At 42.1% G+C, this 22,775-nt stretch overlaps 2 protein-coding genes across 3 annotated transcripts; one reads left to right on the top strand and one right to left on the bottom strand.

The window, feature by feature from the left end:
- Positions 1–8,023: 8,023 nt before the first annotated feature.
- On the top strand, positions 8,024–12,034 carry LOC146673235 (uncharacterized). Of its 2 annotated transcripts, XM_085401797.1 has the most exons (5): positions 8,024–8,061; positions 8,547–8,752; positions 9,202–9,367; positions 10,338–11,303; positions 11,814–12,032. In XM_085401797.1, the coding sequence occupies exons 2-4, from the start codon at positions 8,549–8,551 to the stop codon at positions 11,102–11,104; spliced, it is 1,137 nt and encodes a 378-aa protein (XP_085257923.1). In that variant the 5' UTR covers positions 8,024–8,061; positions 8,547–8,548; the 3' UTR covers positions 11,105–11,303; positions 11,814–12,032. The 2 variants fall into 2 exon arrangements, with proteins under 2 accessions (XP_085257923.1, XP_085257924.1); XM_085401798.1 differs by lacking the exon at positions 8,024–8,061 and having other exon boundaries at positions 8,092–8,752; positions 11,814–12,034.
- Positions 12,035–15,327: 3,293 nt separating this feature from the next.
- Positions 15,328–21,790, bottom strand: LOC146673234 (uncharacterized). Its single transcript, XM_085389998.1, has 16 exons — positions 21,719–21,790; positions 21,218–21,296; positions 20,766–20,804; positions 20,198–20,572; positions 19,973–20,074; positions 19,522–19,754; positions 19,246–19,424; positions 19,057–19,150; positions 18,318–18,674; positions 18,105–18,222; positions 17,939–18,030; positions 17,723–17,837; positions 17,260–17,361; positions 16,094–16,261; positions 15,813–15,968; positions 15,328–15,575 (listed from the first exon to the last, which is right to left on the bottom strand). Coding segments are annotated over exons 3-16 (2,304 nt in total). The 5' UTR covers positions 20,767–20,804; positions 21,218–21,296; positions 21,719–21,790; the 3' UTR covers positions 15,328–15,363.
- Positions 21,791–22,775: the final 985 nt, after the last annotated feature.

Raw genomic sequence — 22,775 nt, 5'->3', positions numbered from 1 at the left:
CTCGATCTCGCGTTGGAGAGCCGCGAGCCTCCCCATGATGGTATCAAACTTCTGTTCCGTGGTGTTGTCATTCTTTTGATTCTGAGACCCCACGACTGCAGCGATCCGTTCTGCGATGTGATCCAACTTTCGCTCAAGGGTGTCATTGTGAGCAGGCCCCTCTCTGATGTATCCCATCATACGCTCAATGGTGTTAGTTTGAGTCTTCACAGCAGCTGTAAGCATCTCCAAGGTGTTAACCATGCTGCGTTCGGTGTGAGAGGTCGCGCCTCGTCCCATCGCTTCAATTCCAGCGGTCAGCCTTGGTGGGGTTTGAACAGCTTTCACAGGGCGGAAACTGTGAAGAGAGTGACTGTGGTGGTACAGGCCAGGTACATGGAGCGACACAGAGACAAGGATCTGGAATTAATTGCAGGTACATTGGGAAAAGTGATAGAAAAGATCAAAAATGGATCAGGAAATTGAATTTCTAAAATGTTAATATTTGTCAGAGCAAAATCAAAAAATTCATCTAAGTGCTGCTCATATCTACCTGTAGCTGGAGGAGAGGTGACATTCACTGGCCCTGAAAGAGTGTCCTGTTTTGAGTCAGGTATCTCTGCTGCACCATCCACTGTGTTAAATAAACTATGGCCTGCTTCAAATCATATCAAAAGAACAACAATTATTACAAAACAAATGTCCCCTGACAAAAAAAAAAAAGTGTTGATGAGGAGGATTTTTTTTGTCTAGGCTTTAAACCACATGTCTGTTCTTCTGAGCACTAATATACACACAAGAAATAGGCTTTTATGAAAACACTAAATCAAACACTGCTAACAGTGGGAATAAAGGAATTATTTTAGTACATTAACAATATGCCTATCGCTCTGTGCCCCGGGCAGCTTTGGGACATTCTGATCATTGCATGGTCCATCTTATTCCAGTTTATAGGCAAAAACTCAAACGTGCCAAGCCTGTAGTCAAAACTGTGAAGAAGTGGACTAACGCAGCAAAGCAGGAACACCACCACCCTCTCCAATCCAGACTCAACGACCTCCACCACACCTCTCACCCCCCTTTCCTCCTCCCTGAAACTCAGAATACACACTCAGGATGTGAGCCGACTATTCCAGAAACAGAAGCCCAGGAAAGCCCCCGGACCAGACGGCGTCTCACCCTCCTGCTTCAAAACCTGTGCTGAACAGCTGGCTCCCATCTTTACTCGCATCTTCAACAGATCCCTGGAGCTGTGTGAAGTTCCCTCCTGCTTCAAACGCTCCACCATCATCCCTGTTCCCAAGAAACCCACCATCACAGGACTGAATGACTACAGACCTGTCGTCTTGACGTCTGTGGTCATGAAATCCTTCGAACGACTGGTGTTAGCCCATCTGAAAGACATTACAGGCCACCAGCTGGACCCTCTGCAGTTTGCCTACCGGGCAAACAGGTCGGTGGATGATGCAGTGAACATGGGGCTGCATTACATCCTGCAACACCTTGACCGTCCGGGAACTTATGCCAGGGTCCTGTTTGTGGACTTTAGTTCGGCTTTTAACACCATTGTGCCTGAACTTCTTTCCTCCAAACTCTCCCAGCTCAGCGTGTCACCAGCTACCTGTCAGTGGATCACCAGCTTCCCGACAGACAGAAAGAAAGATCACCTCTGAAACCTGGTCCCTCAGTATTGGTGCCCCTCAAGGATGTGTGCTCTCAACACTACTGTTCTCCCTCTACACTAACGACTGCACCTCCAAGAACTCGGCTGTCAAACTCCTAAAGTTTGCAGATGACACCACTGTCATTGGCCTCATTCAAGATGGTGATGAGTCTGCATACCGGCAGGAAGTTGAGCGGCTGGTACTCTGGTGCAGTCAGCACAATCTGGAGCTGAACACTCTTAAGACTGTAGAGATGACAGTGGACTTCAGGAGACATCCCTCAACTCTGCTCCCCCTCACCATATCAGACAGCCCTGTGTCAACTGTGAAGACCTTCAAGTTCCTGGGTACAACCATCTCCCAGGACCTGAAGTGGGAGACCAACATCAACTCCATCCTCAAAAAGACCCAGCAGAGGATGTACTTCCTGAGACAACTGGGGAAGTACAGTCTTCCACAGGAGCTGCTGATCCAGTTCTACACTGTGGTCATTGAGTCTGTCCTGTGCTCCTCCATCACAGTCTGGTATGGAGCAGCCACTAAACAGGACAGGAGCAGACTGCAGCGGACTGTACGGGCAGCAGAAAGGATCATCAGCGCCCCCCTGCCCTCCATCCAGGATCTGTACCTCTCAAGAACCAGGAAACGGGCAGGGAAAATCATCACAGACTCCTCACACCCTGCACACAGACTTTTTGATCTGCTGCCCTCTGGCAGACAGTACAGAAGCCTGCAGACCAGGACCACCCGACACAGGAACAGTTTCTTTCCCCTCGCCATCTCCCTTCTTAACAGTTGACCTGTCACACTGCTCCCACTGCCAGACTGCAGCTGCACCTTATGTACATTTTGTAGTATTCATTCCACCTCATTCATTTCTGTATTTTATGTATATAAGTTTAGATTCGTTATTTATAGTTGGTTTACACAGCTTTGTGTATGTATGTGTAATGTGTATATATAGACACGTGTGTGTGTGTGTGTGTGTGTGTGTGTGTGTGTGTGTGTGTGTGTGTGTGTGTGTGTGTGTGTGTGTGTGTGTGTGTGTGTGAGATTTACATTGCTGTGCTTGAGAGCCACCATCTACCGGAACCAAATTCACTGTATGTGTCTGCACATATACTTGGCCAATAAACACGATTATGATTCTGATTCTGATTCTGATATAACTTTATCATTAAATTGCATTAAACTGTTTATCACAGCTACTGGCATCAGATTAACATTTTTATTGCATGTGCAGCCATAATCATTGTATACACACATTTGCATATTGTGCTTAGTGATCGGCAGATGAAGCTTCATGAAGCACTGAAGCGTTTCATCCAATTGGTTCATCCCAGCGCAAAGCTTCTTAAAGCTTCATTTGCTCTAGTAGGACATCTACTGGACATAAAAATATTAGTTGGCATGAATTTGAAGAGTGTGGCATTTTGCACACAGCCTGTAAATGTCAACAACAAAAGGAGTGTGTAAAACATCTATATTGTAGTGATGGCAGTACACTGTGTATATTTATACTGGCAGTATGGAAAATGATTATTTGGAAATGCTTAAAATGGAAATGATCATTTACTGTGAGGTGAGGTGTGGTTGGGGTGTGGACAGTAGTTGTGCTTTTGTAACGTTGAGGTATGGACAGCTACACACTGAGGCTTTGAGCCTCAGTCCTGCCTGTTCACATTTTATTCTGTAAAAACTAAATTTTCACTGCTTTTATAACCTTTATTGGGGAGAACGTAGCTAGGATTTAATGATTTAACAAATCTTTTGACTCCTTTGTCCTCCACAATGCTAAATGGCTGGGAGTCCTCAATCACCATGCTAACCAGGTCTTCATCTATTTGAGATTGTTCTCCTGAGGAAAGACAATAAAGATAAAGCACAAATATAAATATCACACACGTAACTTATAATAGCTGTATAATATTGTTATATCATTTAGTAACATTACTGCATCCTATATTATCATTGCATTTGATGGCTCACCTGGTCTTGCTCCACAATCTGTGTTCTCCTTATTCTCATGCAAAGCTCTGTCGTGCCTAAGCATGGATGAGGTGTTGTTGTTATATCCCAGCTCCCTGGCACATAGCAAACACTTCACCTTGTACAAAAGTAAAGCCGCTTAACATAAATTGTATTGCACCATCAGTATTATGAAAATACATCTTCTGTAGAAATTTACATACCTTGTTGGGAGGAATAAGATCAAAATGTTCCCACACAGGGGAGGACATCCTCCTCTTCTTAGCTGGCTCCATTCTCTCCAGACTTTCTCTCCTCACTCTCATGAACCTCCAAACTGTCTCCAAACTCTCACTAACTGCAACTCTCCATCAAACACCTACATTTTGAATGAAGTCTGAGGGGTTTATATCGCTGTCATATCTCGCGGCAAAGTTCGAACCACTTCATGAACCAGTCACGTGGTACAGCCGGGCAGCGAGGCTTTGGACGTCATCATTTTCAGCTCCTCCCATAAGTGAAGCAAGCCTCGATACGCGCATCGCGGAAACGCCCCCTCCATTACTCGACACAAGCTTCGAAGCCTCGATACAGAACGTCACATCAGTAGTTGTGCTCATAAGAGTTGATTCTCAGTCTATTGAAGGTTTCAAGCTTTGTGAAGCGCGATGTCTTCACAATCTATTGTGTAACGTGATTTGGAGCAATGGAAGGTTAAAACAGCATTCACGCTTACAGACAAATATGATTTAAATGTAGACCTTTGTAAGCAAAGGCCTTGAATTCATTTAGCTTCTACCTGCAGTTGAGCTTGCCTAGTAAAAAGTGACAGAAGAAGAGTGAAGAAAGTGTAAAGTCCCCAGGGGCTATTCGGAGAATGAATTTAATTTCCATGTATGGAAGAAAGTACTGGAAAGAGTAACATCTCTGTCTATTTTAGCTATTTTTAAGTGATGTGTGACACACGCTAGGCACAGATACACCCACACACAGGTCGTTATCATCATGATCGTTGAGCCCACTGCACCACTCCTCCCCTGCAGCCACGCACCGGACCACACCTCCGCCACATGATGATTTACTGTAACTTAAGCATAATTATGTACATTTGTGACGCAGGAGGGGCTGAACCCTGAGATGAATAAAACTATTCTGAATTGAGTTGTTTGGAGAAGATCTATGCTGATGAGTTGCAGTGTACATCTTCCCACACATGTACTCATTAAATCATCATTTGACTGAACTCTTCTGGGCCAGTGTTGGTTTGTTCTTTGCCTCAATATTTCAAATCGGGACACTACCAATACAGATCATTCACAGCTGGGCTAAAATAGAAGGATCTCAGTGATTGTGAAAACAGAGCTATTTAGGAGCAATAAGGCAGCGCAGCTAAAAGAGCCGAAGATCTCAAACACACTGAACACTCCTCACTCACTTGGAGAACCAACTTTCAGATTGATGAGCTTCAAAGGTTTTCCAGCTCTCTTGATGACATGACACTCGTATGTTCCAGCATCATCTTGTCTCACATTCTTCACTTCAGAATCAAAGACACATCTCCATCAGCTATCTGTCTGTCCTTCAGATCCACCTGGTTCTCAAAAGATGGATGCTGGTAATCTGGAACAAGTCATCCATGCTGATATAAAAGGACAAGTTCTTCATCTTCCAGGTCAGTTCTGCTCCACTCTACAACTATGACGATGTGAACTTGAGCTTGACATGTCAGAGTGACGTCCTGTCCAGACTCAGCTGTGATGATTTTGTGATCTGAAAAAGAGGAAACAACACAGCGCAGCGGGGTTAAAGGTCAAAGTAACACTGTTCACTTCTACAGCAGTCAATCAGAGTGATGATGAGACAGCACTAAACTGTACTTACACACAGAGAATTTTCAATAAACTTATCACAAAATTAATGTGTGCAGGCTCATGTTGCCTGCACACACACAGACAAACGGAATGAATATGAAATAATCCTACTCAATTTCTTTGTCTTTATCTATCATTGAAATGGCATTTATCTCCTGACAGGTAAAACTCACCTGCAGAGGTAAACATGCAGAGGCTGAATAACAACAAAGCTGAGCAGAGTGATGCAGTCACAGCAGACATTTCCTCTACCACAGATGGTCTTAGTTTGTTCTAAATGTCTGTATTTTCAGTGAATAACAGAACGTGAGTTTAAACCTGATTGCATCAGATTAAATTTAACGTTTACATAAAATTCAGTTTCCATAGAAATGATTCCAGGTTCAGATACTAATGCTGGATAATAATCACTAAGGCTTTTGAAATCTGTGAGTGAACTGGGTCCTCAGCAGTTCTGTGTGATTAGTAAGTATGTGTCTCTCAGCTTTCTAGTCCAACTGGTCCTGTAATGATTTTTGCTGCGTGCGCATGTGTGTGTGTGTGTGTGTGTGTGTTTGTCTGAAACCATTTTTTTTCCTCTCTCTGTTCTTGTTTTTGCATGATCTGTTTGGTTGATAAGTGATTTCAAAGTTTCATGTGAGAGATAAAATAGCTGCGGTTAAATTAAGCTGTCTAAAACTGTCAAGGTTCAGCCCAGAGAGAAGAGCAGTTTTATTTTAAACAAGTTCCTCACACCAAGGGGTTTCAGAGGGGAATATTTCTGAAGCTGACACTGGACTCAGCGCCCACAGAGAGAGGGGAGAAAATAATTAGGCTACGTTCACACTGCAGGTCTTAATGCTTAATTCCGGTTTTTTGATCAAATCTGATTTTTTTGTCTGCTTGTTCACACTATAAATAAAATGCAACAGCAAACGCGCTCTAGTGTGAACCCTCAAAGCGGCCCGCATGCGCAAAAGAAGACGTCACACACAATCAAGGCTGGACTGGGACAAAAAATTGGCCCGGGCATTTTGACTATAGACCGGCCTACCAGGATAAAGATTGAAAATTTGACGTCATTCAGGGTTAAACCGCAAATGATTCTGGGAACTTGTGGCAAGAGGTACTAGCGCACGCAGGCTTTCAATTGAACTCAGTTACACAGCAATAAAAAGAAACACAAAAAATGGCAAGAAGCTGCTGTATTATTAACTTCAATAGTCGGTCGCATGACAGCCACGGGAAGCCGACGGGTAGAGAGATCGTTTTTTTTTATCGGATTACATCGTTGAAGAGACATTTTTAAGCCATGTTTCCGAAGTAAGAGCTGACGGATGGTCTGGATATACCAAATATAACGTCCCCGAACACTCCAGCTCACATGTTAGTCTGCTCCAAGCATTCCCACAAAGGTCAGAGTTTTGTTGTAGTTAATGCGTCATTTTTCTTAACATAACTGGTGATATAGGTTACAAGCAAGTCTGGCGCTGAACAGAAATTGTGGCGCTATGCTCCTTTGTTTATTGTGCATAAATAGTGAATTTTCCTGACACAATATTACGTTTCGCTTCTGTTATTACCATGGTACATTGACAAAAACATATACTTTTATTCACAGGAGAAAACAGTTGTTTTGTATCACTAATTGTCCAGTGCGATTACAACATACCAACCCGTTCTCACTCCCGACACGTAAAATAATGACGATTTGTCACGTCCCTTAACTTCTCATGCTGACGCCTAAGGTACCCTTCCACGTTTTTATGTGACGCTGTGGGTTGTCAATTCATTCCAATATGAACCCGCTCACGGCGATCAGAGACGCTTCGAGCAGAGGCGCCAGCCATCCATTTACTCCAATAATAACCCCGTCACGGCGAAACATGACGCTGTGAAGCACAATCTAACTGGAGAACCGGGGACCCTCTCCGCCAACGGGTTTTTCTCCCTTATTTAATGCTTTCTTGTAATGACATCGTTAACATTTCTCAACAAAAACACGTGAAAGTATCACTGATAATTCAACAATAAAATCGCTTCATGTTGTGGCCATCACACAGTGTTTTCCAAACTGATTCACGATCTGAAAGTGCGCAGATTTAACGTACATAATCCTTTGTTAGGTTTATTATTTTCATTTCACACGTAAAACACATTTATAGATTCATTCACCACTCCTGTTAGTTTTGGATGCGCTCGGCTCCAACCAATCAGACCAATTTACGCAGACGCACTAATCCCGTAACTGCACACTACCCATAATCCTCAACCGCCGTCGCTATGGAAATGAAGATAACAACAGCTTGGTGCTACCCGTTATTCCTTTATTTACTCTAAAATAATAACCAGCGATAATACGAAATTAAACTGGCCCAGTGTTTAATTATGTAATTAAAAATTGCAAATTTTAATATTTTATTTTTTACAAATTGCAATATTTATCTACAGCGCGCCTTTAGCGACACGTCAACAGATCTTAAGCAAGGCGATTGGATGGTTTTTACTGCAATGCATCTTGGGAGTCGTAGTAAATGTATCTTTCAACTCACGGTCCTGCATCGAAGTTTTCGACTGGACACGAGGCAGATCCTAGCTAAGTAAGTTGTGATAAACTGTGGGTAATTTGCATGTTCACTGAAATATTAATTTCAGTGATACTTTTTTTTTTTTTTTTTTTCCTTTTTAAGTCACTTAAAAATTTCAGTGATATTAAACTGATATTAAACTTGAAATGTTTTCACAGAGCAGTCTGTGTACCAAGAGAACTACTTCTTCAAAAGTTTATTTAATTTTTTTTGTGATCTATTCTCATGTGTAAGACACTTGCTTGGCCACCCAGCTAATGTTAGTACTGCTCTATTTTAGCAATGTATATTTTCTGTAATCAATTCAGGTTTTTTTAACCCTATTCACGTAATTAACTCAATATTAACGACTTTAATCTCGTAACTGATTTTTTTTCTAAATATGGTGTAATACTGCCTCGTAATATAAGTTATTTCTTTGGTCATAAATTATTTTTGTAATCGTTTCACCAAAACAGACCTGAAATAATCCCTACATGTTCCATTTTCATTTGCAGAAATGACAAAGCCAAAAACCAAACCATGCCCTTCCTGTCAGGCCCCAAACACCTGCAACAGGAAGACATGCAGTGGATGCCTGGGCAGCCTGAACCTAAAGGAGGGATTGAAAAAAAAACAAGAACAGTTTAAAAACAGTAACTGGGCTGCCTCTGTTAAAAAAAACAGAAATGCGAGCAGGGTGGTTAATTCAGCCCAGTTGTCAGTAAGTTTAAATGTTCTGATCTAATAAGTGGTTGGTCTGGTAGACAATTCTTTATTAATCACAGTTGTCAATGTTTTCTTGTATATCATGAAGTAAGAAACTAACAAGACATGTATATACACATAAAATATTAATTTATAAAAGAGCATAAATAAAAAAGTTATTCACATCAGAATAACATCATCACACTAAAGACATCCAACTAGAAAAAACTTGTTAAAACTATTTTTATTTAAGCTACTTCTGATTTTTAATTTAATCGGCTATTAACTGAGAGACAAAACATTTCAAGATGGATTTTATCATACATTTACAGGTTTGGTCACCATAAATACTTTTTAACTATCGACAACAATAAAACAACAAAGATGTGAAACTTAAAGGTTTGTTATACATCAATTTGCTTACATGAAAGACTGGCTGCATGTTTTTCTTTGTTGTTTTTGCAGGTTTCAAAGCTACATGCCCTGGGCTACCAACCAATTCTGTTTCTTGGACAGTTTGACCGTAAGGGCCGTATAGTAGGGGACGTGATCACTCAGATCGAACCAGCGGAAGGTGCTGCACGTGACATCCTCATGAAGATGAGGAAGCTTTATGAACACCTTCTGAGAAGTAAGATATGCTTTGTCCATTATCTGTAACCAGGTGTCCTTATCAGGTAGCCTATCCTAGCTGTCTTTGGGTGATACTCATGGTACACCCTAGATAAGAAGGCAGATCATCACGGGGTACATAGAGACAAACAAGATGGTGAGGATGAGGATAGTTAACAGTCACCAGCTATTCTATTCTACTCTACTCTATTCTGTTCTATTCTATTATTCAGCCAAGGTTCAGACCAGTAACCTTCTTGCTGTGAGGTGACAGCTGCCCTACATGTCCTGTTGCTAACATGAAAATAGTGTTATATCTGCCTTATTACCTCCCCATGTGTCGGTCACATCACCAAAGCTAGCCATACTGAACCTCTGGTGTTACCCACCTGAACAATTTTGTATGTGTGTGTGTGTGTATAGTATGGTCTTTCACACTCATGTATATACAAATGTAATTTTAAAAATCTTCACAAAAACCAGACCTGATAATTCTCTTCGAGACTTTCTAGTATAACAAATGTTATATAATGTTACCAATATGAACACCAAGATTCTTAAATAACTTATATACTTCTTAAGAGGTTACCTGATTACCTCCCTGAGGTAGTTAGCATCACCATTGTACAAAACTCCTAAGTCACAGTACTAGCTTGAAGTGTCAAATGTTATTCACTACAAAGTCAGGAAAGTAGTGTCATCAGAGGAAAAAGTCATTATCTATCTGGATTTATAGTCACACTCATTAATTTATTAATGTACAATGTAGAAAAGCACTACAGATGTCACACTACCCTAGAGGGCACTTGTACTGAATGATTTGGGTCAGTGAGTGTGTGAGATGACTTATTTGATGCCAATATTTACCAGTTGTATCTTTAGTAAAAACTTAACTGAAAACATGCAAATCACTACTTATTATGTGTTTATGTGTACTGTACATTTTTTCAACCCATTTTAATGAATGTTTAATATTTAAAATTTTTCAGAATTACAAGCTTCACCTCCTGCTAAAAGTTCTCCACCAGCAGCTGGACCATCCTCTGCTGACAGTGTCGATGCTGGACCAGTCCCAGACCCAGAGGCTCTAAACCAGGAATTTATTCTTCATTTAGAGCCTGTACCAACATCTTCCCTCTGTCAGCCTCCTGCATCCTCCTCTTCATCTCTGCTTCCTCCTGCATCCTCCTCTCCATCTCTGCTTCCTCCTGCATCCTCCTCTTCATCTCTGCTTCCTCCTGCATCCTCCTCTCCATCTCTGCTTCCTCCTGCATCCTCCTCTCCATCTCTGCTTCCTCCTGCATCCTCCTCTCTATCTCTGCTTCCTCCTGCATCCTCCTCTCCATCTCTGCTTCCTCCTGCATCCTCCTCTTCATCTCTGCTTCCTCCTGCATATTCCTCTCCGTCTCTGCTTCCTCCTGCATCCTCCTCTTCATCTCTGCTTCCTCCTGCATATTCCTCTCTGTCTCTGCTTCCTCCTGCATCCTCCTCTTCATCTCTGCTTCCTCCTGCATCCTCCTCTCCATCTCTGCTTCCTCCTGCATCCTCCTTTTCATCTCTGCTTCCTCCTGCACATTCCTCTCTGTCTCTGCTTCCTCCTGCATCCTCCTCTTCATCTCTGCTTCCTCCTGCATCCTCCTCTTCATCTCTGCTTTCTCCTGCATCCTCCTCTCCATCTCCACATCCTGCATCTCCCTCAATTTCTACGGTGTACACCTCGGATGTCCCAAACACAAAAATGACAAGGAAAGGTTAGACGTTATGGTATTGTAAATGTACGAAACACATGACAGGTTCGTTAAGTTTGTTAAGATTTCTTTTTCTTAATTTTTGCATTTTTTCCAGTTTTACAGAACTCATGTAAATATTTCATTTGTTATTTTTCAGAATGCCGAAAACACCGCACACAGAAGATTTTCAAATATGAAGAGATAGTAGACAGGAGAGTTGTAAATGTAAGTAATTTAGCCTGCTGTTGTGCAGATTTGTTTGCATCTTTGGACTTCCCGGATTTGAACTGTGCCTGACTGAATATCCATAAGCTTTTGTATTTGATGAATCTACACTAATTCAGCCACTGAGTCAGGATTTCACTCCAAATAGGACATTAAATAAGAACAGACCACCTGATACGACCTGGTCGTGCTGCCTTCCTGATGTTTACGTTCTTTAAAGTCCTCCTGACATCATGCTCAGAAGGAGTGATTGATGTGGAGGTGCTCCTTCCCATTCAGTAACATCTGCTTCAGTTAGTTTTGCTTGTGAGCCACAATGTAAGCAGTGTTGCTTTGCTGACATGCACTCGATGCTGGCAGTACAAGCATTGTAGTGGTTCTTATGTTTTTGTAAACTAATTGTATAATATATTGAGCCATTCAATAGTACACAAATGTTTATAAGCTCCTTTTTGTATGCAACTTGCATGTCTTTCTTAATTAATTGTTTGTTTATATCATGTTTTTCAGGAAAAAGAAGAAGTTAAAGTCAAGTGGAAGCCTTGCTCAACATGGTATGTAGTAACAACTTTGTTGGACGGGAACAGACATTCATATTGTTGATAAATAGTTATCAACTCAATTTGAATTCATGTATTTGGACTAAAGTAAATTGTCTTCTTCTGTGAGGAGCTTGATAGCTGTCCACCTCCAAAGTCCATTATGAGTTTTGGAGGTGGACATGGTCAACACTTTTAAGAGTAGGCATAAGACTTTACTTATTTATAGAGCTTATAGTTAGGGCTGGTTCAGCTCAGCCCTTAGTTATGCTGTAATAGGACCAGACTGCTGGGGCAGCACGGTGGCACGGTGGTTAGCACTGTTGCCGCACAGCAAGAAGGTCCTGAGTTCAATTCCACCATCAGGCCGGGGTCTTTCTGTGTGGAGTTTGCATGTTCTCCCCGTGTTTGCGTGGGTTCTCTCCGGGTACTCCGGCTTCCTCCCACCGTCCAAAGACATGCAGCTTGTGGGGATAGGTTAATTGGATAATCCAAATTGCCACTAGGTGTGAATGTGCGAGTGAATGAGAGTGCGAATGGTTGTCTGTCCCTATGTGTTAGCCCTGCGACAGACTGGCGACCTGTCCAGGGTGTACCCTGCCTTTCGCCCCATGACAGCTGGGATAGGCTCCAGCACCCCCCGCGACCCTGAAAAGGATAAGCGGAAGCGAATGGATGGATGGATGGATGCTGGGGGTTAGTGTCCCCCCCCCCCCCTTTCTCTGTCTCTTTCAGGGTTATGCAGGCTCAGTATTGGTTGAAGATGCAGTCACGTCTCCTTTTACTGAAAACTCTCCCCCTCTTCCTCATCACCATCTGTAAACATACATGTCTCAGTAATGCAGTTCATGCATGTTACTAACTAAACTTCTTCCCTGGAGTTTCTGTGCTCTCTCATCCAGCAGGTTCCAATGGATCGTGGCTGCTGCTGTGGTCCTGCTTGACATCTACTACATATATTAATACTCTCTGACTTGATTTGATTAATTTATATTACAATGAAGGCGTATAAAGCATGACATGAATATAGAAGATATTTCATCCTAAAAAATTGTCATATGTCACAACCTAAATTGTCCTATTTTGTGTGTGGTTGTCGTTGTTGTTTGTTATGTTTTTCTCCTGACAGTGGCAAAGTGTGGGATGACACATGGGAACCTGCGCAGTTTTACACACAGTAAACCAGGCACCACAGGTCGCAGAGATCACACAGTTCACAGCTTGTAGCTCAGCATAAAAGTTCAAAATAAAATATTTACTATACATTTCAACCAGTGTCAGTCTCTGTTTCACTCTCTAATTGTGGCTTAAGTACCTAACACATACATGAATCTGATCGATCAATAATATCTTCCCTGCACTCGACATCTCATAGTTTTACAGCAAATGCTGATTTTCAAAACATTCTAGAGGAAAACAGAGATAAAATAATCTGAACAGTAACAGTGATTGTGGATGATGATGGAGGCTTCAATGGATTATTCTGTTTCAATCAATAGGTTCGTATCTATGACAATAATTTGATAAGTTTAACAGGTTGGTTTAGGCCTGGCAAAAAAGCAAATATTCACAAACTTTTGTTTTTGAAGAATGTCTATCTTTTTTGGGATGAAGCTATCTGGCAAAACGAGACAACCCTTTTAACCTCATCTTTATGTCTATCATGTGGCTATGATACTGGATTTTGGTTTGATGCATATGCAGGTTACAGCTGGGGAATGGCAGTATGTTGTGGATTGATTTGGCATGTTCAACCACTGTTACACCAAACTCTCTCACTTATAACATGATAAAGGCCTCTTACTCAGTGTCATGGATTTTCTATACTTTTGGGGACACAGGGCCAAAGTCTGAGGCAATAAGTCAGATCAAAGAAGGCAATGATTCTAAAATGGGAGTTTACTTATGTCATTATATATATCCAGGAATATGTGCCTGAGGATAGTTGTCATGAAATCAATATTAAATCAAAGTATTCCTTAATTACCACAGCTGACACGAGTTCTCCATAGCTGCCTGCTGTCTCAGGATCTGTCTCCAAAAAGGACCAGGGAGCGCTAACATGTTATGTTCTAAACTGATGAAGAAAATGCACATTAAACATAGTATAAACTTACTGAGTGAAGTAATGTCAAGAGGATTCCTTTAGCTCCTATTGGGTTGGTTCCTTGATCAATGCAATACAGAATCATTAATCTGGTTTTATGTAATGTCCTCAAAACATGTCAAAATGAGGCTCACTAGTCTGTGTGGCCTCCACATGCCTGTATGACCTCCCTACAACACCTGGGCATGCTCCTGATGAAGTGGCAGATGCTCTCCTGATGGATCTCCTCCCAGACTCCAGGACTAAAGCATCTGCCCACTCCTGGACATTTTGTGGTGCAGTTGGTGGATGGAGCGAGACATGATGTCCCAGATGTCCTCAATTGGATTCAGGTCTGGGGAATGGGCGGGCCAGTCCACAGCATCAATGCCTTCGTCTTGCAGGAACTGCTGACACACTCCAGCGACATGAGGTCTAGGATTGTCTTGCATTAGGAGGAACCCGGGGCCAACCGCACCAGCATATGGTCTCACAAGGGGTCTGAGGATCTCATCTCAGTACCTAATGGCAGTCAGGCTACCTCTGCCGAACACATGGAGGGCTGTGCAGCTCCCCAAAGAAATGCCACCCCACACCAAAACTGACCCACTGCCAAACTCATGCTGGAGGATGTTGCAGGAAGCAGAAGGTTCTCCACGGCATCTCCAGACTGTCACAAGTGCTCAGTGTGAACCTGCTTTCATCTGTGAGGAGCACAGGGCTCCAGTGGCAAAGTTGCCAATCTTTGTGTTGTCTGGCAAATGCCAAACATCTGGCACGGTGTTGGGCTGTAAGCACAACCCCACCTGTGGACGTCGGGCCCTCATACCACCCTCATGGAGTCCATTTCTGACCGTTTGAGCAGACGTGCACATTTGTGGCCTGCTGGAGGTCATTTTGCACAGCTCTGGCCTTTCTTTCCTACCCCACAGTACCTTCCCTTACCATTTGTTTCCTACTCTTTTACTTCTTCTTTGATGACGGTTGTCTTTCTAGATAAGCAATTTCATTTGCTCTGGGGTGAGTCAATGGCTCGGGTGCATTCTGGGACTGTCAGTTCACCAGTGTGCTGGCATGCTTCTTAACAAACACATCACTACAGCAAACATCTCAATTGTACTTGTTGATTTCTTCGACAAAACACTGAACAAAAAATTTACTTGTGAGTGTGCTGCCTGGTGCTTTTAAATTTTGTGATAATTTGAGCAGTCCAGAAAGCATCCCATGAATTAAATTATGTTATAAGAATTATGTTATATCTGAACATGTACACTAGTCATTAAATTAGATGGGAAATAATGATTCAGGGTAAACAACTGCACCAAGGAAATTCCATTTTTCTTCTCAAAATGTAAAATGTCTGTTGAAAAATCACATTGAACAGAGATGTGATTAACTTTTTATTTTACCAAACATAACATCAATGATGACACAATCAGTCTTCATCAGAAGTGCTCAAATCACTCTCAGTGGCATCGTCTGGAATGTCCTCCTCCTCCGAGTCCATTTCCAGGAGTGGTTGGTGGCTGAGGATTCTCTTGTACACGTCCTTTACTTTGAGCATTTCAGCTTTCAGTTCACTTTGTTTTTTTAAAACCAGGCTACAGAGTCCCTTCTGTGCATCCTCTGACATGCCAACAAAGGAGGCTGTAAAAAGAACAAAACAAATAAATATGAGAAAAGTAAAAAAAAACAAAAACAAAAAAAAAAACCTCACCTCATAAACACAAGGAATTAGGATGCTGTAATTAAACATTTTTTTAAAAGGGGGAAGGCAGTGTTAGCTAGCAATCTAGATATAGGTAAAAGATCCAGTAAGACTTTAGCATCTGCTCTTATTTTCAATCGATTCATCAAAAATTAATAAATAAATAAAGTGCTTACAGTCTGAGGAGATTGTCCCCAACACCACAGAACGCATTCGCAACACTGTCCAGCGATGCCGCATCTCCCTGCAAAGGATCATCTCCTCCTCTCTCAGGCGCCTCACAGCCATCACCTTCTCAAAGACCTTTCTCTTTGTCCGGAGGTCAGCAGCAGCTACAGTTTAACAACATCAGATGGGAAAACATAGCAGCATATTATGATTCAAGAACAAAACATTCAACTACTGCTCAGATACTGGGAGTTTGTTTAAAAAGGATATTTATAAATCAAGAGCTTACGTTCACTTGTGCTCTGCCAGGGCCAAACGTCGGTCTGCACGAGGGCATCACTGGATACGATTTGCTTTGTTGGTTCAGCGAGCTTGTTGTAGTCGTCAACAGCAGCCGCCAAGCGTTTCTTCTCAACTAAGATGACCTTGCGAATTCTGTGTCGCCTCTTGTTGCTATCTGTAAATAATCATAAAAAATTCACACCTTCACATAATGTATATTATGTGAAGGAAGGAAGTACATCCTCAGCCCAGCAGAGGATGTACTTCCTGAGGCAGCTGAAGAAATTCAACCTGCCAACACGGACGATGATGCAGTTCTACACTGCAATCATCGAGCCATCCTCACCTCCTCCATCACCGTGTGGTACGCTGGAGCCACTATCAGGGACAAACAGAGACTGCAGCGTGTTGTGCGCTCTGCTGAGAAGGTGATTGGCTGCAGAACCTGTACACCTCCAGGACACTGCGGCGTGCAGCTCGGATCTCAGCTGACCCTTCTCACCCTGGACACAGTCTGTTTGACCTGCTCCCCTCAGGCAGGAGGCTCCGGTCCATTCGCACCAGAACCTCTCGCCATAAGAACAGTTTCTTCCCCTCTGCTGTCGGACTCATGAACAATAACCATATGACTGTCCCCGCCACTAACTCATGACCCTACGCTGTGTCACTGCATCATTCCATGTTTGGCACTGATCACCACCTGCACTCATGTATATATCTTTCTACGCAGCACTTTTAATTCTTATTCTCATGTATATATCTCATGTATATCTCATGCATATATCCTTCTACGGAGCACTCTTAATTCTTATCTCATGTATATATCTCATGTATATCTCATGCACATATCTTTCTACGTAGCATTTTTAATTCTTATTCCTACTTTTATTTTTTCATGTCCATTTAATCGCAATTTATGACAGTATGTTTGCACTGAAGCACCGCAGCAATTTCCTAATGTTGTAAACCTGCTCAACATTTGGCAATAAACCCCTTTCTGATTCTGATTCTGATATAGTTACATTTTAATCTACACTCATCAATTTGTTTGCTAGAACAAATCACATCCAGCTTAAACAAACCTGGATCTGATTTTATTCTGTTTACAAAGTAGCTGCACAAGCTGTACAAACTAAGTATCAAACGGTCCGTTTCAAAGAAACTGGGACGTACCATTTTGTCTGTAAAGACTTTGTGTTCGCACTCTGATGATGACGACAAGCTCCTCTATTCGTGCCTGCAACGCTCCAAGGCTGCCATCAGTTTGATCACTTTCTAAGTGAGAGGAATATTAATCAGAATACAGGATGAGTAACAGTCACCAAACTACAGTGGACTCTGTGATCACTGACTTGATGACATTCATTATAAGACATCTGGAGCCTTCATGTGCTGTTATCTCATGATAATCATGAGATAACAAGTATGTTGGTGTTCAGGTTTATAAAACCAACTAGTACGATATCATTTCAACCCAGGTTCTATCCAATTTGATGAAACGCAACAACTCTGCCATAAATTTGCTTTTACAAGGCTTATTTTTCATTGTTTGTTGACACTGTCAGAAAGATCTTAACTCTAAGTTCTTTAATGAGGCCATGGTTGTTATATACGAGTGCATTATATTAAGACTCACCTTCAGCCCATTTCTGCACATCGGCCACCCATTGCTGCAGCGTGTCGTCATCCACACCCAGCTCATTTCTGGTCGCATTCAGGCTCTCCACTTGTTCTCTAAGGATCCTTATGATCTAAGAATGCATTCATAAATGTCATTCATATTGACATTAAAAGAGTACTGGTGTTTCCCCCCCATTACCACACACATTAAAATGGGTGTTGAAAAAATGACCTTTAGATATCGCTGGCTCAAAGTGCGGCCCAGTTGTTCCACTTTCCTTTTGTTCCACCCCAAAGCCAGGAGGGTCAGCATGTCTGTTCGCCCTGCATTTCAGTTAGTATACAAATAAGAATTAATGAGCAGGAGACTGAGTGGAATCTCAGACATGGACACATACCTGCTTTAGACATGTACTTCGTTGTGATGGCCGCCCTAGACAGGAAACTGTTTACTTGTTCCACCTCTTCTCCAACTGTTGAACCGGCCCCATCCTGAAACGCACCTCCCCATTTGATCTATAGAAAGGAGGTCACAATACATGACTGCTGAATTCATTCAACCTTATAACAAAATGTCTCAAACTAATCCAAAACTACAAGCTGCAGTATACCTCGCATTTCCAAGTGTGAGCCTTTGCATGCATGACGGAGAGAAAAGGACGCATTGACAAGAGGTTCCTCAGCTCAGGGCACTGCTGAGCCACCTTGGTTAAATAGGGGAAATATTTACAGGCCACATCGGAGCAAAGGAACGTAATATGTCCTGGGACGCTAGCTGCCAACTTCCTCTGGAGAAAAAGGGGGTAAGCAAAGATCTCCCCTCGAAACATGTTCAATGCAGCTAAGAGGACTCCGTGGCGACAACCAGCTATTTCCATGCCCTCCTCATCCAACTTCCCAGTGGACTTTTTGGACGACTCCTTTGCTGCAGTCCAAGATGAAGATCCGCACAACCCTTTCCCCGGGACCTATACACTCAAAGATTTTAACATAAAAGACATGGCATGATTAAGCCCTATCACGGACAAACTTTTTAAAACAAATGCATAACAATTAGCTGAATTAGCCTTAAGTCACACGAGACCTCATATCTCCCCAGGACAGCACTGATAACACAAACTAAAAATCATGTTGTTTTTTTTAAATACACATGGTGACAAAATTAAGTACACATTAAGATAAAGTAAAGTAAATAGTATTACGACAACACCAAGAGAAAAATAAAAAAAAATATCGACCCATCCATATATGTCTACACACACACACACACACACACACACACACACGTATGTGTATATGGTTACGGCATTAACATCATTTTAACAAGATTAACGCATATGTGTATCTTACATGATTTGTGTGTCTCTGGATGTATTTCACAAACTCAGCAACTTCCTCATCTTTTTCAATGAAGACACCTTCAAAGTTCCCCTGCTCTGAAGTGCTGAACGAACACAGTGACAGTTGTTTGAAAAGAAACATTAAAATACATTTTTGTACAAATCCATATTTGATTTATGTCCACAATGCATAACGTACCTTGCATTTGATTGAAAGCGATAAAGCTTGCGGTTTCCATCAACTGAGACGGCGAGCATGTCTGGAGTGCAGGCAGGGCAGCTAAAGCATGGCTCCTTGCACATCCTGTCCACCTCAAACTTTACAGCACTCCACTCCAAGAAACTTTTACTGAAGGCATCAGCTGATATTCGACCATTCTTTTACATAGAGGACATACAACAGAATATTCAAGGACAGTCATCATAAACATTGATTTGCACAATTTCCTTAAACTTAGCAAATTTAGAAACCCACCCTTCCAAAATGGGCTGTTCGTTCATCCAGCATTTTGACAAATGCCTTAAGTGACATCCCTGGTGCAGCCTTCTTAATGTCATAGAAAGACTGAAAGACATCCATTGAAAACAGGGTGCAGAAATTTAAGGTGCCAGGCCAATATCCACTACCCAGGATGTCCTTAACTGAGGGGGACCACATTAGGCCACAGCTGGTGCAGCTCACCACTGGTAGTGCAAGGTTATAACGGCCTTTAGAAAGGATAAGGATAAATTCAGTCATGGCTCAAAGCATTCATTTTTTTCATGTTGTTTTCAAATCGGTCTGGTAAATCCAAATGACCTTTGACAGGTGCCCACATATACTGCGGGCCGAGGGTAATTAAAACCAAGATAGCAATGCACAATTTGCAATAAAACCTCCAAACACATCTATTGTGTATGTAGTGTGTGACAAAAGGGCAACTTACCATTTATGGTTACAAGAGCCACAATTGCACCGGGTGAAACCTCAACGTTACCTGCTGGGCAGTCACACACATGGTCTGGCCTTTGCACAGGCAACAGCCGAACTAACATTAAAACACACAATATATATAAAAAGAATTAGAAATTAACTGATACACAATAAATATACAATAACAGCACCCACTCATAGTACATAGCAAGAAATGCATAAGACTTAAAAACCGTACCTATTGGCTTGTGAAACTCTGATGAAGGCTGCAAAAACCCTCCTGTTACTGCCTCTCTGTTGTGCAGGACAAAGCGTGTGTGAACTGCAATATCACAGTCAGCACAAAGGAATGGAAGAGGCAGGCAGTCCAGACACCTCACAACTACTTGTTTGCCACACTGACACACACGGTGTGACTGTGGATCCAGAGTAGCTAACATATTGTCTATAAGACAAGGCCTGGCCTCTTTCCACTTTTGCGAGGACACCATATTTCTGATCGCCCAGTGAGTAGCAGCTGACTCACACGACGTCTCACAAGTCATGGCTGCGTCCTCTTCTCCATCCTCCAACAACTGAAGGAGCTCCTGACGAAGCACCTCAGTTCCATACACTAACAGAAAAAAAAATAAAGAAAGGAAGAAACTCTTCCACAAAGTGAAAAACACTCTAGGCAGTATGTTTCTTAGGACTCCACAAAAGCCCTGCCTAACTCAACTATAACAACAAATATAAAAGTAAACAGAAATCACAACATATACAAGAAGGTAAAGTACCTTTTGTTGGGTTGACACTGGCAACATAACTAGGTTCTTCACGTGGACATTGATGCTGCTCTCTGGACACTGGGGGGGGGGGGGGGGATGAAGAATATTTACTTACTGAAATTCTTTGGTGAAAACAAGTTGTGAGATAAAATCAATGGTTGCGTGAACACTGATCACGTGGCATGCAACTAGTACTTCGACTGGTTGATGGTCTTTGAGGAATAAAATCTCCCTGTCTGTCACGTTTTTTCCAGCGCACTGGTCTTGGCTGAGGTTCACTCCGTGCATCATTCTACGCAATTAACAAGGAAAAAAGGGAACACCTAAAATACAGTCTATGATTAAAGCAAAGATTATCAAACATCTTAAGTTAACCAACTTAATTTGACATAAACTTTAAAAATAAATTCAAATAACATAACGTTTACTCCGTACAAAATATTAGACAAGCGTGTTCCCTCTTTAACAACTGTTTCCACTAAAAATGTTACCTGCATATCTTGAAGGAGTTCGTCAGCAGCCTGAAGCTCTTCCTCCAGCTCGGGATCCTCTGAATCACTCATTTTCAAGCTAAAGAGGAAAGAGATTTTTGCAGAACTCAGTGACATAAACACATAACTAACGCAACTCAAATGATTTTCAGTCTTGGCGCTCCAGTTAACGTTAGCAATTAACGTTAGCATCATCAGTTTGTAAAGAGCTAGCAGAACTCTTAGCGCAAAAACTGCTTTACGCACCATGTGAGGGTATTTTGCAGCACACAAGTCCTTTAACGTTTGTAATAGATTTAATCCATCATCGTTGGATTAAATGGCTAATGCTGCAGTAGCCACGTTACCTAGCAAGCATGCTGACGGTAGCTGTAGCCATTTTTAAATACATTACACCGTTTCCGAGCTCAGTCACCTCTGTTTGTTTGAAGCTTTTATGAAAAAACAAACTTTGAAACACACATCAAGGTATTACTTTAAATATATGTATTTTTTACATACCTGCATTAGAATCAATCAGTTCCGCCTCATTTTCTTATTCTTATAAATGGGTCTCTCCGTTCTCCCATCATCCTTTGCTTACACAGGTTGCGTCTGATTGGTTGGAGCTGAGCGACATCCAAAACTAACAGGAGTGGTGAATGAATCTATAAATGTGTTTTACGTGTGAAATGAAAATAATAAACCTAACAAAGGATTATGTACGTTAAATCTGCGCACTTTCAGATCGTGAATCAGTTTGGAAAACACTGTGTGATGGCCACAACATGAAGCGATTTTATTGTTGAATTATCAGTGATACTTTCACGTGTTTTTGTTGAGAAATGTTAACGATGTCATTACAAGAAAGCATTAAATAAGGGAGAAAAACCCGTTGGCGGAGAGGGTCCCCGGTTCTCCAGTTAGATTGTGCTTCACAGCGTCATGTTTCGCCGTGACGGGGTTATTATTGGAGTAAATGGATGGCTGGCGCCTCTGCTCGAAGCGTCTCTGATCGCCGTGAGCGGGTTCATATTGGAATGAATTGACAACCCACAGCATCACATAAAAACGTGGAAGGGTACTGTAACAGCCGTTATGGTGTGGTGTCCCTTTAAGACACCCAAGTCGAGGGTTGATGGTGTCATCAGTGTGTGCCACTGCTCTCGCTCTCTCTCTCGCTCTGGGATTATGAGGACACGTGCCTTCACGCTCGTGCTTAACGAGGGACGGACTTATGTTTTCTTTTCCAGACCCTTTTTTTGTTTTGTTTGCAACGCTTGGGTTGTATGAACGCTGGGCATTTTGTTGTTGAGCCGCAGCCGTTCAGCCGGGCTTTTATATGGTTGCTGAAGAATGCGTATTAAAGAACCACCGTGGATTACTGATACCAGTGTGGGTGTGTATCCTTCCGCCTAGCCTGCTAGGTGTTTTGCCGCCTCTTCTCAACCACACAACACAACCCAACGTTACAGTACCTTAGGCGTCAGCATGAGAAGTTAAGGGACGTGACAAATCGTCATTATTTTACGCGTCGGGAGTGAGAACGGGTTGCATTGTCACTGCTACATTTCTGTAA

Source organism: Rhamphochromis longiceps, linkage group LG3 (genome assembly GCF_057381845.1).
Source record: "Rhamphochromis longiceps isolate RC_006_pf linkage group LG3, R_longiceps_female_GT1.1, whole genome shotgun sequence".
In the NCBI taxonomy this organism is placed as follows: Eukaryota; Metazoa; Chordata; class Actinopteri; order Cichliformes; family Cichlidae; genus Rhamphochromis; species Rhamphochromis longiceps.
Note: the sequence above shows the minus strand (reverse complement) of the source record. Positions and strands in the feature narration are given on the sequence as shown.

Bases quoted from the DNA above. Each gene is read 5' to 3' on its own strand.
- LOC146673235 (XM_085401798.1), top strand. From the start codon at position 8,549: ATGACAAAGCCAAAAACCAAACCATGCCCTTCCTGTCAGGCCCCAAAC. The intron at 8,753-9,201 runs GTAAGTTTAAAT...TTGTTTTTGCAG, and splicing joins TTAATTCAGCCCAGTTGTCA to GTTTCAAAGCTACATGCCCT. The intron at 9,368-10,337 runs GTAAGATATGCT...AAAATTTTTCAG, and splicing joins TTATGAACACCTTCTGAGAA to AATTACAAGCTTCACCTCCT.
- LOC146673234 (XM_085389998.1), bottom strand. The intron at 17,838-17,938 runs GTCATTTTTTCA...ATGCATTCTTAG, and splicing joins TGAGCCAGCGATATCTAAAG to ATCATAAGGATCCTTAGAGA. The intron at 15,969-16,093 runs GTAAGCTCTTGA...GTTAAACTGTAG, and splicing joins CTGGCAGAGCACAAGTGAAC to CTGCTGCTGACCTCCGGACA.